Source organism: Drosophila serrata, unplaced genomic scaffold, assembly GCF_035046125.1.
Source record: "Drosophila serrata isolate PLE 108 unplaced genomic scaffold, ASM3504612v1 contig_276, whole genome shotgun sequence".
In the NCBI taxonomy this organism is placed as follows: domain Eukaryota; kingdom Metazoa; phylum Arthropoda; class Insecta; order Diptera; family Drosophilidae; genus Drosophila; species Drosophila serrata.
Genome location: NW_028257174.1, coordinates 3348718 through 3364676, shown reverse-complemented (window position 1 = coordinate 3364676; position 15959 = coordinate 3348718). Strand labels below are relative to the sequence as shown.

At 37.5% G+C, this 15959-nt stretch overlaps 2 protein-coding genes across 2 annotated transcripts; one reads left to right on the top strand and one right to left on the bottom strand.

The window, feature by feature from the left end:
* Positions 1 to 1483: 1483 nt before the first annotated feature.
* On the top strand, positions 1484 to 5757 carry LOC110180538 (27 kDa hemolymph protein). Its single transcript, XM_020948228.2, has 2 exons — positions 1484 to 4420; positions 4761 to 5757. The coding sequence occupies exons 1-2, from the start codon at positions 4237 to 4239 to the stop codon at positions 5531 to 5533; spliced, it is 957 nt and encodes a 318-aa protein (XP_020803887.2). The 5' UTR covers positions 1484 to 4236; the 3' UTR covers positions 5534 to 5757.
* A 426-nt stretch (positions 5758 to 6183) lies between these two features.
* On the bottom strand, positions 6184 to 10090 carry LOC110180553 (uncharacterized). The gene has a single exon (XM_020948248.2). The coding sequence runs from the start codon at positions 10084 to 10086 to the stop codon at positions 8308 to 8310; it is 1779 nt and encodes a 592-aa protein (XP_020803907.1). The 5' UTR covers positions 10087 to 10090; the 3' UTR covers positions 6184 to 8307.
* Between the last annotated feature and the right edge of the window lie 5869 nt (positions 10091 to 15959).

The window sequence follows — 15959 nt, the reverse complement described above, 5'->3', positions numbered from 1 at the left end:
ATTTGTTTGGCTTCATAAGCAGCTCATCCACATCGATGCTTGAGTGCGTCCAGCATGGCGTATACGCGATATTAGAAATTCCTTAGCCATAATTATGATTGCCGGTTATTGCAGTTTATTTCTTATTGCCTCTTTCACCATTTTAACCATTAAATTGTTACTTTATTCCTTCATTCCACTCAATTATTCTCAGAGTTTTTTTACTCACATTAATCTCTTATCTCTTTCAAGCAGTTTTAGCTTCATTTGAATTTGCTTGTTTTGCTTAAAGTATGCAGTTTCTTTACTTTTAGTTTAGAGAAGTGTTTCTTCTTAAAAGTATACTGCTTTTTGTGGGGTCTTAGGTAAGATTTCTTCACATACTTTTAGATATATTGGTATGGTTATATATATTTAAATCAATTTCTTATCAATTTCGTATTATGACATCTTTCTTGGTTCAGGAAATCCATAAAAAGTTTGCATTTTCAAACTCTGAGCTTGATTAGCTGAATATTTTTTAAATGATTAATTAAGTCTGGGTAAAATTTATAAATTTTTTTATGTTTTCCATTATTTCCTGTAAGTTGATCTTTCCCCTTATCCTTTCTAGTTTCTCTAACCCTTTCTAATACATAAATATTTATATATTTTTTCAATATTTTTTACTATATTTAAAATCCTGTTTTAGTTGCGAATGCTTTTTCTTATTCATTTCATATTATATTATATTCTGGTTTCAGTTATTTCCTTTATAGTCTGCCTTTTTAACCCCATTTATCATAATAACATTTTTATTTCTAATTAAGATCTTTGCTATTTTAGCCCTTAACATATTCAACTTAAAGCCCTGAACTTTGCCTTGTATATGAGAAATTTAGCTTGGGATTGTTCGAAAAGAATACAAATCTGATGACTTTGTGAGGTATTTTCCGGCAGAATTTCCATTGTTCTAAAATATTGCACTTCGCCTTCATTTATTTCATTCATACTCCACAGCGATAATACCTTATCAGTTTGTTACGTCGCCAATACCGCGAACTTTGCCCACTGTGCTTGGTGGTTTTCAAGTTCGGTGGTTCGGTGGTGCGATGATGGATTTAACGTTATGCAAACCGGTTTCATGTACACTCGGAATGTAAGTCAAAGTTGAATTGCTCAAGCACCGAGCATAGCATTGAGCAATTAAAATTAGTCCAAGCTCAAATTGTAGAGAGAATCTTTATGCGTGCGTGGGTTTTTCTCGGATTTCCCGCTAAATGGGATTATGAGGAAATCCATTGAGAAAGAGAGAACGGAGAACTACAAACAAATAAAGAGTCACCTGAAACCGACACAAAACAATTGAATATTCCGCTGACACTGCAAATCGATCGGTAAAACTTAGTTCCCGATCTCTCTCAGATACCCATACCCATTGCCTTTGTTCTTTACTTATTTTTATTTATTATTATTTTTTTGTTCTTAATTTTTTATTTTTGCTGTTGCTGTGTGCGGTGGCGGTGACAGATTGTCGAGTCAACGCAATCGCACAACGTTTAAGCTCTAGTGTTACCCGTCAGTGGCCGATATAAACAAATACCTGTTCTCCGACTTACTAATTGCATACGGATTAAAGGAGGCATAATTTCTAGGTATACTCTGCCTTTAATTGCAGTAATAATAAGCTTAGAGATATGCAAATGAATTCTGTAAACGTAGGATTTATGAAACAATATAAATATACGTTATAAAGGTGATTTAGAGATTGGGAAATCAAAGAGATATTGTATAACTATATAAAAAGAGGCTACTGAAACAGTTAAAGAATGTACTATACCAATTTTGGCATACATTTTTATAGTATTTATGGGAAATAGGCAAGAAAAATCCCTAAGGGTTCTAGTAAAAGCGTTTTACTGAGCAGGCAGTTACTTGATTCTGAAGAAAAGTTTATCTATAATCAAAGATTACCTAACAAAAATATATTATATATTAAATAGTAGTCAAAATAACAAAAATACTATTAACTTTAAGGCATACATTGCTTAGTAATTTCGAAAGTTAAACTCTCACAATAAAATTCTAGCAAAATAATACCTCAGAAAGTGATATAACCCAGCTATTTCTTTGAATTTTTTCCTCCAAAAAGTCGGGTTATGGACTTTTAGTCCAAATAATGACTAAAACAAGGTGGGGCTTTCTTTTAAAATCCCGGGTAAACAGTATATACCCCTCACAATATTCCCATCGATGTCAGGTAAACACAGACAAAGAACAGAACATAAAACCGACGGCAATTGCGATAGCGACCGACTGCCTACATAAATATTGCTTATAACCAGCGATAAGATATCCGAGGACACTGGCTTCACACACTAAAAGTGTCGAAACCAATATACATTATATATACACAAAGATTTTTAGCAAATTTACAATTTGTCTCGGATTCTTAAAACCGATATTCAATGATGTATGAATCACGGCATTATCATCATCGTCACTGCTGGCAGAGTTATCAGTTTCTTGTAACTGCCGGAAAAACTTTGCCCCCTTACCAATATATACTCATGGCAGGTCGGAAATGGAACTCATACACTCAGAAAGACGTCGCGTGGCCGAAGTGTGAATGATGTCACTGTCGGCTGATTGAACAAAAGCCCGAACTAAGATTGCACAGTGTAATAAGGGGGCAAAAAAATAAGTGGAATTAAAAATATATATATTTAAAATTTTAAAATGTAAATAACATGTTAAAATAATGCCAAGTTTTCCAACTTTTTATTTGTATTAATTACCATTTTTATGGGGAAAAATATCTGATAAGTCTTTTGTCCTTGATATATCAAAATAACACCTAAAATATTTGCATTATAGGCCCTTAATTCGATACTTTTTTATATGATAGTTTTTTGGACAAATCCGAGTTTTTAAAATATCATAACTAAGCCAAAAATGATTTAATTTCAATTTGGAAAGCTGTTCTATGCTAGTTTTTTGTTGATAAATAAATCTGCTTACTCAATATAATATTTTTTTAAATTAAAATTTTCGTCTATTTTCTATTGACAATTTTAAAGATGAACACCTCAAAAAAAATGTTTTAATTTTGAAAAAATTGAATTTTTGTCGTACATAGCTAGATCGACTCGGCTGTTGATGCTGATCAAGAATATATATGATTTATAGGGTCGGAAATGACTCCTTCGCATCGTTACAATCGTCTGACTAAAATTAAAATACTATTTTTGAGAAGATATTTATCTATATTTTTATATGTCAATTTTTTTCTAGAAATCTTAACTTTAAAAACTCTTAACTAAGCCAAAAATGCTTTAATTTTAATTCGAAAAGCTGTCCCAAGTTAGTTTTTATTAGGTTAATAAATTTACATACTCAATTTAACATTTTAGAGAGTTCCAAATTTTAACATTTTTTTTTTGTCAATTTTAACGATGTTAGCCCTTAAAAAATTGTAAAAATTTGTAACATTATTTTTTTCTGCAGAAGACGGCTAGATCGACTCGGCTTTTCATGCTGATCAAGAATATATATACTTTATGGGGTCGAAAATGACTCCTTTAAAATTTATAAGTCAAAAAATATAGAAATTATTAACAAATATATTTTTTCTGAAAAAAAATGTATTATATGCATCATTTTATTTCCCGAAATTGTGGAAACTCATTTATTCATTATTATTCATTATTTTTACTTGTAAAAATTCTGCCATAACAAAGCTTTAATATGAATCAAACTTTGTTTTTAAGCTAAACACCTCAATTTTTTCGCGTTAATTATATTACTCAGTAAAAAACCGAATCAAAACTATGATGCAATTGCATGCAAATGTATACTTAATACGCCGGACATATGTATGGTATATATAGATTGATTAATCAGCTTTAAAAAAGTGAAAGAACATAAGCCCAAGCGCACACGATAAGATAGCCGATATCGATAAAGATAACCTACCCCCTAAAAATAAAAAAAAAATTACTAAATGTATGAGGTGGCACCGATAGAGGGAAACGATTTAAGCAATATTTTAACACCTTTGTCCCACTGTTCCGGGTAGCGTCTCATCGCTCGGGAAGCCTAAACGACGGAGCAGCGGATTCATTCACTCGCGGCCATCACTCAAACACAGTTGGATCCAACGGACGAACCACCGAACAGCGATCGTTCTCTCTCTCCCAGCTCTCTCTGCCAGCACTCTCTCTCCCAGCTCTCTCTCTCCCTGCTCTCTCTCTCTCTCTGTAATCCTCGGCAGACATCATGAATAAATACGCCATGATGGCCCTTTGCCTAATGGCCGCCATGGGAGCCATGCTCCTGGAGGCACAGGCCACGCCGGCAGGAACTGCATCCGGTGGAGCCACCAAGCTAGATCCCAGCCAGCTGGGAGGACTCTCGGCCCAATTCCTGCCACCGGAATATCGCAACACCAATGTCAGTGTGGGTGAGTGATATAACAATTGGAAAAAGATTATAACAAATATAAACTATAGAAAGAATAATCTCTGAAGAGATTAATAACTTTAAGTTATAGAAAATTTTACTAAAAACCAGAACTAGAAACTAGAAATCATTTTCGAAGGTTCTTAAACCTAAACCATTTTGTAATTAATAATATTCATTTCCCTTTTTCCAGATGATATAGAAAAAAATAGTTAACTCTCTGCAGAGATTAATAACTCTAGCTTATAGAAAATTATACTAAAAAGCAGAATTAGAAACTCTCTAAGGTTCTTTAACTGAAACCAACTTGTATTTAATAACATTCATCTCCCTTTTTCCAGAGGACATCAAGCGCATGTATCGCGAAAAATGCAAAAAGGTGAGTGGCAAGGATAATGCCACCTTTTATGAGGATATCGAGAAAGCGGCAGCCAAAATGAGTGCCTGCATCAGTGGTGTGGCCAATCTCACTGCCCTGCAGGAGGAAATGGAACAGGCCAAACCGCAAGGTGAATTGGATACTGTTTTCCACAAATATTGCCAAAAGGCACCCGAGGCAGAGGCCTGTGTCAAGGAGTTCAATGAGAAGGCTCAGCACTGTCTCACCGCCGAGGAGAAGCGTCATCAGGAGACAGTTTCTCGCATTGGAGCCGCCCTACTGGGCTTTGCCTGCTCCCGTGGCGGTGATCAGATTGCACTCTTTGTGGCCGAACAGGGACCCGAGTGTCTAGATGCCAATAAGGAGGCCATTAGCAATTGCCTCAATCAATCCTTCCATCAGTATATACCCAAGGATGGCAAAGTGCCGGATTTGATGAGCAGCCCCGAGCTATTGTTCTCGCCCACACATTGTGTTGACCTGCAGCGTTTCGAGGCCTGTGTCCTGCATCATCTGGAGCAATGTTCGGAGATCACTCCGGCCAATATTGTTCAGTCAATCTTTCGATTTGTTAAGAATGAGACTGATTGTCAGGCCTGGATGAATGCCCGTGCCAATGAGAAACCCATTTTGATGGCTGCCGCTGGCAATAGTACTGGAGGAGGAGCCGCAGGACTTACCTGGAGCATTGCGGCGCCTTTGATGGGTGCCATGTTGCTCCTGGTACGTCCTTGAATTCGCTAACCCTGGACTCTGTGTGTGTATGAGTGTGTTCATGCCGATAGCGATTCTTTTGATAAGAAGCGACTGTATATTACCTATTACCTAGGTTCTTTTTGTTTTTTTTTTGTTTGTTTAAGAAATAGTGGTCACTGGTCGCAAGTATCGGTGCCATATAATTTAATGTCTCGCAAGGAATTGAGCTTATAATAAACGAGATTACGAGGAACGCAGCAAAACACCAGCTACAAACTGAGGAATGTCCAATTGGGTTGGGGGATAAATACATATGATATATGATATCATCAGATATTGAAGTTTTTTCTGAAGAAACTGAAATGAATATTCTTGTGGAATTCGACCTTTACAGTGGCGGTTATTTATTTATGGCACAGTTTTAGAATTTTATCATTGCTTTTTGTTGTAGTATGGAATATTACCATTTCGATTTCCTTATCTGAGAAACATTTTTTATCGCTGTTTGGAAGCCATTTCATAATTTTTATCGTTGCCAAGGAGGAGCAGCTTTTATCAAGCGGTTTGATAAGGTTAATTAGTTTTAATGACTAAAAAACACTTGCACCTTTTATAAAATAGTAACTTAATAGTTACAATTTTCTAAAGTTCTCTTTATGAAAATGATAACTTAGTAATAAAAGTTTTAAGATATATCTGGGAGATACTTTTAATAAATCTTGAAAGTAAAGTATTGTGTAGAATATTCATAGAGTCTAAATGACAAATGATTAATATGTAACTGATTAAGTTTTTAAGTCAAATTTGGTTAAATTATATTGAAGAGTTTACCTTAATGAAATCAAAACAGATGTTAAGAACCTATATAAACTATGAGTGAGTTTGGCTTTAATTATCAAGTAATTAAAGCCGACTCAGGCATTAGTAAGGTTGGTAGAGTAAGATTAAGAGTTAGTTACTCTGGAATAACTCTTGAATAAATCTAAGTAAATTCTTTAAACATATTCCCAGTCTATATTAAATCATAATTTATTCTATTAGTACTTCTTTTAAACCTCAAACCATCAATGATTTGGCTTTGCCCCCCAAAAACCATCATCAACAACCTAAAAACGCTACCCAAGCTCGAGTATACTTTCAGGCTTTCATTATACACAAACTCACTTCTTTTGTTTATCAGATCCAAGTATAATACCATGTAGAAACCTCCCAAAAAAAAAATATATATAAACACTAAATTAGCCTCTCTATGATATCAACTAAGATAAGCTGTAGCCGTAATACCAGCAGCATGAATAATAGCTCATGATAAGCTGGATTAATATGTGGTTTTAGCAAGCCAAAAAAAATTAATGGACACTTCTGCCTTGAAGGGGAAATAAACACCATATCATATTATATTATAACACCTACTCTGGGTAAATGCAGAGTTATTTTGGCTGTGGATTTCCCGATTACTTATTAGTACTTGTTTATGTCAAAAATAACTCACATTTGGTATTCGATAAGGTTCGATCGAGTGAGAAAGAGAGAGGAAGAAGCCTTATCAATCCAGAAAAGCATATCGCGGCTATTCTTCCATAGAAATATATGGTTAATTGAAATTATAAATCAATAAAAAAATATTGTTGACTTCATGGTCGCCTTCCAACTGATGTGAGATACATATCAGAGATAGTTCAAGCTTCAAAATAATTATTTCTTTAAGTTTTCAATAGAAAATATCTCAGACCAAGGAAAGATTAAATATACATTTATAAAAACTAATGATTAAAGGTAACTAATAATAAATGAGATAATAATTCAGGAATATTTTAAGCCAGCAAAATAAAAAGTGAAGATTGATTTTAATAGTAGAAAATGATAAGTTAAGACCATTTTAAACTGATGTCTTGATGTCCTTGGAAAACAATAAAAAATATTATCAAAATTTGGACACAATTGCCATGTTTATACGTTTCCGGATGGCAATCAATAAGAATTTTCACAATTTTTTATAGTTTTATGGGTTATTCCCTGAATCAAATTTCCGCCTTTAAGAAATCACTCTCGGAGCACCTGTTTCTGACTCTCTTAATGAATTGTGTTCGCAGCTAATGAGCACTGGCATGCATATATACACACATTGTGACGCAGATGCTCAGCTTTGATAAGATTATAAACATTTTGTAGTGTCTAATTGGAGTACTACCGTTAAGAATCAAAGTCCTCCCCCCCATGAACAATCAATCATTGAAGGAAACTCCAAGTTGCAAGCGAAATTCCACTGAATGATGGATGGATTTGTCAAGGAGCTTCATCAGCTCTTGATTCAGATAATGTCCTTTTAATTATGAATTTTTTTTTTCACATATCAAGTAGAGTATATATTTGTAGGTTATTTCCTATAAGATAACAATAGGCATTTAATAAATAATACAAAAAAAAATGATTATAAATATATATCAGTTATATAATCGAAAGCATCGATTAGAAGCCTGTTACTGGAGTGGTTTCTGTTGTTTTATAATAACAATGTGTGCAAACACAGGGTTGTTGTGCTTGAATTAGTGTGACCAAGGCTTCAAAGGAAGCAGATTTGTAATAATAAAATATTCAGAAGAGAAAACACCACCCAGGAATCACAGAATACCAAGTTTCTAAGTAAAAATCTATAACTTAGACTGTAAAGCAAACACTATATCCAATATCTCAAATTAATGTAACCAATTCTATAAATAAAGCAGAGTTCTATAAATCAGACGGACCAAGAAACAACCAAGTAGCAGGCTTTTAAGGAACTAAACCAGTCATTAACTCTAATTAAAAAACACCTAATTTCCGACCTGAGGTTTTGTCCCCGTTACCGGTTGTGGTGGTACCAACAGGACCTGTGCCAGCGACGGCTGTTCCATTTCGGTCTCACCATCTTGGTCAAGTGCCTCATCCAGATGCTGTTGATCCTCTGCATCACTGACCTGGGACAGCACCTCGTCCAAATGCAGCCACACATGCTCCACAGCTGAACGTAGTTCGCTGGCATATTTCCAAATACTGCGATCCTCAACCAGATCACTTAGCTCATATTTATTATCCGGTTCCCGATAGTGTTGCATCTGAGCCAGTGAAGTGTCCACAGTGCGGGGATTACAGCCTCCTGGCAGCCATTTGAGTGTAAAGTGATTGTGCAGGGTCAACGAGAGTTTTGCATTGTGAAAACACTTGGTGGCTCGTCCTGGGAGCGAGTAGTTCCCCAATCTCATAGTATGTTGCAAAACATATAACTCTCCAGCGGTGGCTTGTTCCTCATGGTCACTCAACTCGGATGGGACCTTGGTGAAATAAGAGTTGATGAAGCAAATGGCCGGAAAACGGCCAGAGCACTTGCCACCCTTTTTCTCCTCCTCTTGATAGACTTTGTGGACCAACTGTTGCCAGTTCCGGCTATCCCCCTTGGGCATGATCACCTCATCGATATCCACATTGACCAGAAAGTCATGTCTGTAGAGATTCCGGTAGAAGCAATCATTGTAGGGTATCAATTCGTTTAGGCGCTTCTCCAGCTTCCTTTTTTGAAGCAACAAGTGTTGGTAGTGCCTCAACCGCGGCATACCGTTGGCCAGGGTCAGAGGTCGTAGCTCTAGGTAACCAGTACGTTGATAGTAATCCAACACACGTTGCACTGCCGGATGCACATCATACATGTAGGCATAGATCTTTGAGGCACCCAGGAGACGTTGCAGTTCAAACCATTCAATGAGACGCTCCGAGAGGTCAAAATAAGGGAAATCAAAACCCTTGACACAGACACCAAAATTAAGGTTGCCGGAGGAAGAGGAAAGGGAGCTGCTATTACTGCTGCTCCTGGTGCTGCTGGTACCATTAACTTTTGTTGTTGTGGGAACCTCCTGGTTAATCCTCAGGGAATTACTGGCCTTATCACAGCGCTGTATAACCAAAGACACTGTCTTGGGCTGGGAATGCAGCACGGCTGGAGGCAATTCCCTGGGCACTGGACAGCTCAACAAATGCGGATAGTTAAGATGGGGTTGATCGCCCCATTCCTTAACCCACACACTGAGATATTCCGAAACGGGCACAACTATAGGTTCTCGGTGATTCTCATACCACAATTGACACTTGCTGGGTGGAAATTCATTGGCTATTTGATCGGCAGTGACCAGAATCCTTACAGTCTTCTGCTTAGCAGCCTGTCTTTGATCCAAGTAAGCGGCATATAGACGAAAGGTGACATTTCCATTGAGAAATGTCTGCCAATAGATGTTGTGCATCTGCAGATCCAAGGGATCTGGATATTTGGCACAGGTGGCATTTACTTTATAGCCCATAGGCTTGGCCCAGCGATACCAGAAGCCATAGTCCAATTCCGGGAGCTCTTGTTCCAGCTGCCTCACCAACTCGTCCTTGATGGGTTCCGTAAGATGATGAACTGGTGGAGGTGTTGCTGCTGTCTCTGTTATCCTTGCTCCCCCTAGAGGCGCTGGAGGACGCAGTTCATCCGTTCGCTGCAGAGCACTGAGTAGGAGGAGGAGGGAAAAGAATGCCCCCGTCACCAGCACCGCCAATCGAACGAAGCCAGCTCTCGTTGACATTATACTTGGTCGCTTACTAAACACTGAGTGATATCTAAGTACTCAGTACTGAACACATAGCAGTTAGAAGTTAGCACCTGGGAATGGTGCGTCGGCAATCTAATCATTCTCACCATGTGCGTGGCTGCGATAACCACAAACGCCTACATGCTGAATTATCTATGACGGCTCTGGCTCTGACTCTGGTTTCTACTTCGAGTATGGATCTGACCATGATTATGGCCTTTTATCAATTAGCCTAAATTAGTAGGGCCTAAAATCGATTGGATTGGACGGAAATGACATCGCTTATCTCTGGTTTACTTGGTGTTAGGTTTAGATTAACGAATAACAGGTATTAATATAAAATAAAGATAACTGATAAATATGCTTTATATGTTTTAGATTAATGTGAATGCATTTTTACTATAAGAATTGGCATTTTCATTAGATTTGCATTATTTTTCATTTTTTACAGTATTTTATAGTATACAAAACTCTGAACAGTGAATATCTATGACCAGTAAGTAACTCTGAATAATAGGTATCTAAGACCAGTGATTATCAATGAACATTAAGTAACTATGATCAGTAAGTATCTATGATCAGTAATTAACTATGATCAGCAAGTATCAATGAACATGAAGCAACTCTGATCAGTAAGATGACCAGTCAGTAACTTTAAACAGTAAGTATGTATGACTAATAAGTAAATATGATCAGTAAATATCTATGACCAGTAAGTATGTAAGATCAGTTACTAACTTTGAACACTAATAAACAATGACTTTCAACTTTTGTAACACAACACTTTTCTAAGACTTGGCTGGCGGCAGTCACTTCGTTCCGGGGAAGTTAGAACCAGTTGGGAATCATATGCACAGATGTGCAAGATTTGTTTTGGAATAAATTTATGCTATTTGAGTGAAATTATGGAGTTATTTTTCTATTTAATTTTACTAATATATAATCGGAGCATGACGAATCGGTGGACTATATATATAGATATATATCCCATAGGAACGATCGGAAAATTGTAAGAAAAAATATTATAACTTTTCCACTTTTCAACAGATTTTAATCAAATTTGCTTTATAGAAATTAGATATTAATATAGAATTTTGTATAACATTTTATGAAAATCGGCGGGCCAATGTTAGTTTTCTTTCTTGTTTGCATTAATATTATGCAAAAGCAGGTAAATCCTTCAGAATGTATTTAATAAATCCTCAAACTAAGTAATCTGTTAGTAATAATATATACTTTGCTAAATCCCCCCTTAAGCGCAAAGAGAGTTTCTAGTTTTTGGAATAACATTTACTTCCAACTCTCCTTTGGAGAATTATAATTTATATGTGGCATTAGTCGGCATAGAATAATCTCTATTAATTAAGGCAACATGCGTTTAATCTCTCTGCCATACCCACTTTAGTTGGGGTCACCACCTGTTCACCATCAACAAGGACCCACACACACTCTCCTTTAGTCCTTTGGTCCTGACTGGGATTCGGCTAATGAAACGCTCAAATATGCATGGAGCTGGGGAGCATGGATGAAGCAAGGCAAGCCACACCGTAGAAATCCCAACAAAAGTTGGCTTAATTTCTGTGAAAATTGTTTTCGCCAAACTATGAAACGATGATTCAGGGACCAAAAACTCACCCTGGAGCATCGTAAACGGTTTTGTTTTGTTCTCGCCATTACTTTTTTATTCCTTATTATTATTATTATTATAACTTTTTGCGAGAGTTTTCATGATGCTGCTGTTGCTGCTACTGCTGCTGCTGCTACTCCCTTGTATTTTTACAAGTAATTTAAAAATAATTTGATGTGGGAGGTTGGGCGTAAAGTCTGCTATGAAGTTTGCTTTATTGACATTGTCACCCCCGGTTTGAGCTCAAGCTCGTGACAATGAACGCGCACCTGGAGGATGGCAGCAACTATAACAACTACAACTGCCAACGACAGGATAATAAAATTGCGAAACAACTTTTTAATGAGAAACACTTTTTGCACATTGCTCTGCGGCATTTCCCCGGCGGTCCTGGTTCCACATAATGATGATGGAAATGCTCCAGCTTTCAGATCCGAAGGGATAGGACAGGACACTAACCTGTTGCCTTTGCCACAAAACTATACCCATTACCGGATCGATGCTAGTACTCTGTATATAATACTTTTATAGTACGTATTGGAGCCAGTCCCGTCTGCAATTAACAATGAACATTTTACGCCGCTCTGCGAAAAAAAAGAAGAAAAACTACAAACTTTTGCGCCGTAATTGCCCAGAAAAGTAACACAAATGAAACGCATCGACGCTTAATTACTTTTGCTAAATGGTACGAGGTAGGAGGAGCCTAGAGGAGTTGGGATTCAAAAGTTCCTAGTAGAAATCAAGCTTCGGGTAAAGAGGCGAAAAAGGCCTTCGGAAAAGTGAAAAAGCTGGGAGGGGGGACACGCTTTCCATTTGCCAATTTACGGCATTCACTTGCTGACTGGCAGTGTTCCGGAATTTTTCCAGGCAAAGAAAATGTACTACGAATTGTTTCAAAAACTAGATATTAAACTTTTGGTAAAGAAATTTTTAATTAATTTCTAAATAAGCCTTCTAATTAGTTATTATTACCTACAAAATATGTTTAAATAAACCCTAAGTTTTGAAAAATTATAACAAAAGATATGATAATGTTAATAAATACCAACTTAATTAAACATTTTCATTTATATCCCATAAAACCTATATATTTCCTTTAATTTAAACATTTTCCAAGACTGAATTTCTATAAAATTAAGTTGGCAAACTCCTTGATTTCATAGAACATCTCCTGATTGCCATCACTTGCCCTACCCCTTTGGCAAATATATACATATATGAACATGTGTGGGTAAAACCTGGTGGCAAATACTAGTTGCCAGTCGGCACGATTTGACTTTTGTCGACGTCACAATTCGTAGAAGTTTACCCACTTCTGTTGCCGCACAAAACTTGGGCCAAAAAGTTACCCAGCTTGCTGGCACTTGGCAAATGCAAGTTTTTGATTAAAAGCCTCCACCGCCTTCGCCTCCTGCTTTCAGTTAGCAATTGCAGCAGCTAGCAAAAGTTTTTTTGTTGCCTGAGGCAGAGCCAGAGAAATTGTTAATTGAATGCATTTTCGGGGAGTCCCTGCAATGTTTGCCTGTGCGTGATATGGGGCACTTTGCCAGGAGGCCAGGAGGCCAGGAGGCCAGAAGGGGTTTGCGTAAATGAGCCAGGTTTTTCCAGGGAGATCCTATAGGAACAGCAGCTGTTGGGTTTTGTACCCACTTAAGCAAAGTGCTTGGCCATGCGCCCATACTTGGCCTTAGCTTTATGGCCTGTCCAATACTGGCTAACAAGGGAGAGGCTCTAGGATTGAGTATAGTGTTGGTCAAGTGCGTTGTTAAAACCTCTCAAACTGTAAAGAGTTTTGTTCTTCTCTGTGAAAAGGTATTTTCCTATTTTAGTAATATTTTCAGCTTGTACTAATTTTTAGACATTTTTAACAGGCTTTTTTAGAAACCAGTGTTGGTAATGAGTGTATTTTTAAAGCTATCTATGTATAAAATAGCTTCACATAATTTGTAATACTTAAATAGGAATTATTTAAACTCAGCTTTATGTTTTAAAATCACTTTCGCGCATTTCTACAAACTATTCCTTATAACCTGTGTTGCTTAGGATCATTTGTAATTTTTTTACATTTAAGTATTATTACTGTTTATATTTGAAATTGTACTTGAAGTATTTAAAGTGATTGTTTTGGTGCTATTTTTAATTTTGTTTTTTTTTTTTTCAAGGGCTAACTACACTTTTAAAAGTTCTGTATTCAGTCTTTAGCCACACTTGAAACCTTTTAGTGTTGGTCAACGCACTTTAAATTTAAGTGCAAATGACCAGGACAATGGAGCTCCCTCTTTTTCTGTCTCTCTCTGGCTTGAATCCTTGCGGATCGCAGAGTGGTGACCACTTGCAGTTGGTCTTGCCCCCCAGCCTGCAAAATTAATGCGGCAAGCACCACCTCGACCTCCTGCTTCTGCTCCTGCTACCTCTTTGTACGTATTACTCCCATTTCTTCTCCAGGACCTCCTCCTTCAGTACTTCCTCCTCCAGTACCTCCTCCTCTTTCCCAGCAAGGTGAACCCTTGGTTGTTGGCATTAAAAATGCATTGGCCTCCACGTTTATTGTAGTTCCTTTGGCCGGGGCTTTGGTTTAGTTTCGTTTAGGTGCGCCTCTCCTTTTGCCTGTTGCAGCTGCCGGGATTCCTCTCCACTTTCCACTCCACTCTACTCCATATCCTGGGACACTCACTCACACACTCGCACACACTTTTCATTAGCTCAAAGGAGCACCCCTGAGGTGCTCAGGTGGTGTGTGTGTGTGGGGGGAAACCTCTTAAAGTTAAGCGCAGCAAAAGTTGCCTTAAAGACTTTTCGCCAGTCAATGACTACTAACATAGAATATAGGTGTGGGAAGAGGATGGAAATGGAAATGCGGGATTCTGGCTGCTGAATGCTGGATTTTGGGTCCTCTGTACCGCCCTCTTGGTGTCCATGGGCGTGGCAGCTGAATGCTTCGACGGGCAAACGGCGGAGACCGAAAAATAAAGCAAAAGCCAGGAGGAGCAGAAGCATGAGCAGCAAAAGCAGCTGCAGATTTTCTATAAAAGCCGAGGCTAACGAGATTTGATGAATTGCAAGTCTTTGTGAATGAAGCTACAAGAAAGCTGCAGCATGAATGGTCTCCCTCCCCCCCGGCCACTGCGTCTAAGCCAGGTCCGCATATATATATATATATATAGGAAAAAAAAACCCATTAAGTGGTTTAAAGCAGTGAAAAAGCGCACACAACAAGCACACAACACAAGGCAACATAGCAAAAGAAAAATGCAGTTGACATGAAAGGCAAGCCTCGCTGGGTTTTCCGAGGGGGGAGGAAAGACAGCGCAGACAGGGAGCTGGAAAAACTTGGAAGCTTGGGAGCTTGGTTAGCACAATGCTCACCCAGAGACGAGAGATAAAGCTAAAGGAACACAGGCAGTCGCTGGTGGAGGACAAAAGCAGCTTGACGAATTACTTGGCAGCTGCTCCCAGGGAAAATCCATCCACGGTAGATGGAAGACGACCATCCATGCACCATGGAGCAAGAAAATTTAATTTGACCAACATTTTGATGTATCAAGTTCAGTCGTAGAGCTCGAAGATTTATGACTTGCTGACAGTGGCCCGGATTGGGATGTTTTTTTGGTAGACGGAAAGCAAAGTCTTGCGGATTAGGCAGGGGGATCATTTGCAGCTCAGCAAAAGGCGGTGTCATGGCAATTGAGTTGCCTAAGTTAGTTGAGGAAATCGCTTTAAGGCGGTCAATTAATAGAATAAAAATATTAAAAATTAATACAAATATATATAAAGGAAAGAAAATTGTAGGAAATAGGTTTATGGTTTAAAAAATGTATTAATAAGTTACAATAAATAACATAAAATATGTATATAAGCCTAACAATTTTCAACAAAATAATACACAAATCTAAACAATTACCAAAAGGTCTTAGAACATTTATTTTAAATATAATAAACCTGAAACAACATTTTAAACCTTACCTAACTTAACTTTCAGATAGCTTTTAAATCGTTTTTTAATCAATAACTAAAAAATATAAAGCTTTCCTCTCAATTTCATGTTCATTATCAAAGCTTTATTAGTTATTTCTCAGATATTGCTCAGATCTCTCACAGATCTTGGCATGCTTCCACGGAAAAGCTCTGTCTTGAGCCAAAGAAAAATGAAAGTAAGCAGACAACTTTGAGCGCATTTCCCATTTCCACTTGCCGCGCGTCACGTAATGAGCCCAATGGAAATGAGGAAAAACAAGGCCTT

Bases quoted from the DNA above. Each gene is read 5' to 3' on its own strand.
- LOC110180538 (XM_020948228.2), top strand. From the start codon at position 4,237: ATGAATAAATACGCCATGATGGCCCTTTGCCTAATGGCCGCCATGGGA. The intron at 4,421-4,760 runs GTGAGTGATATA...CCCTTTTTCCAG, and splicing joins CAACACCAATGTCAGTGTGG to AGGACATCAAGCGCATGTAT.
- LOC110180553 (XM_020948248.2), bottom strand. From the start codon at position 10,086: ATGTCAACGAGAGCTGGCTTCGTTCGATTGGCGGTGCTGGTGACGGGG.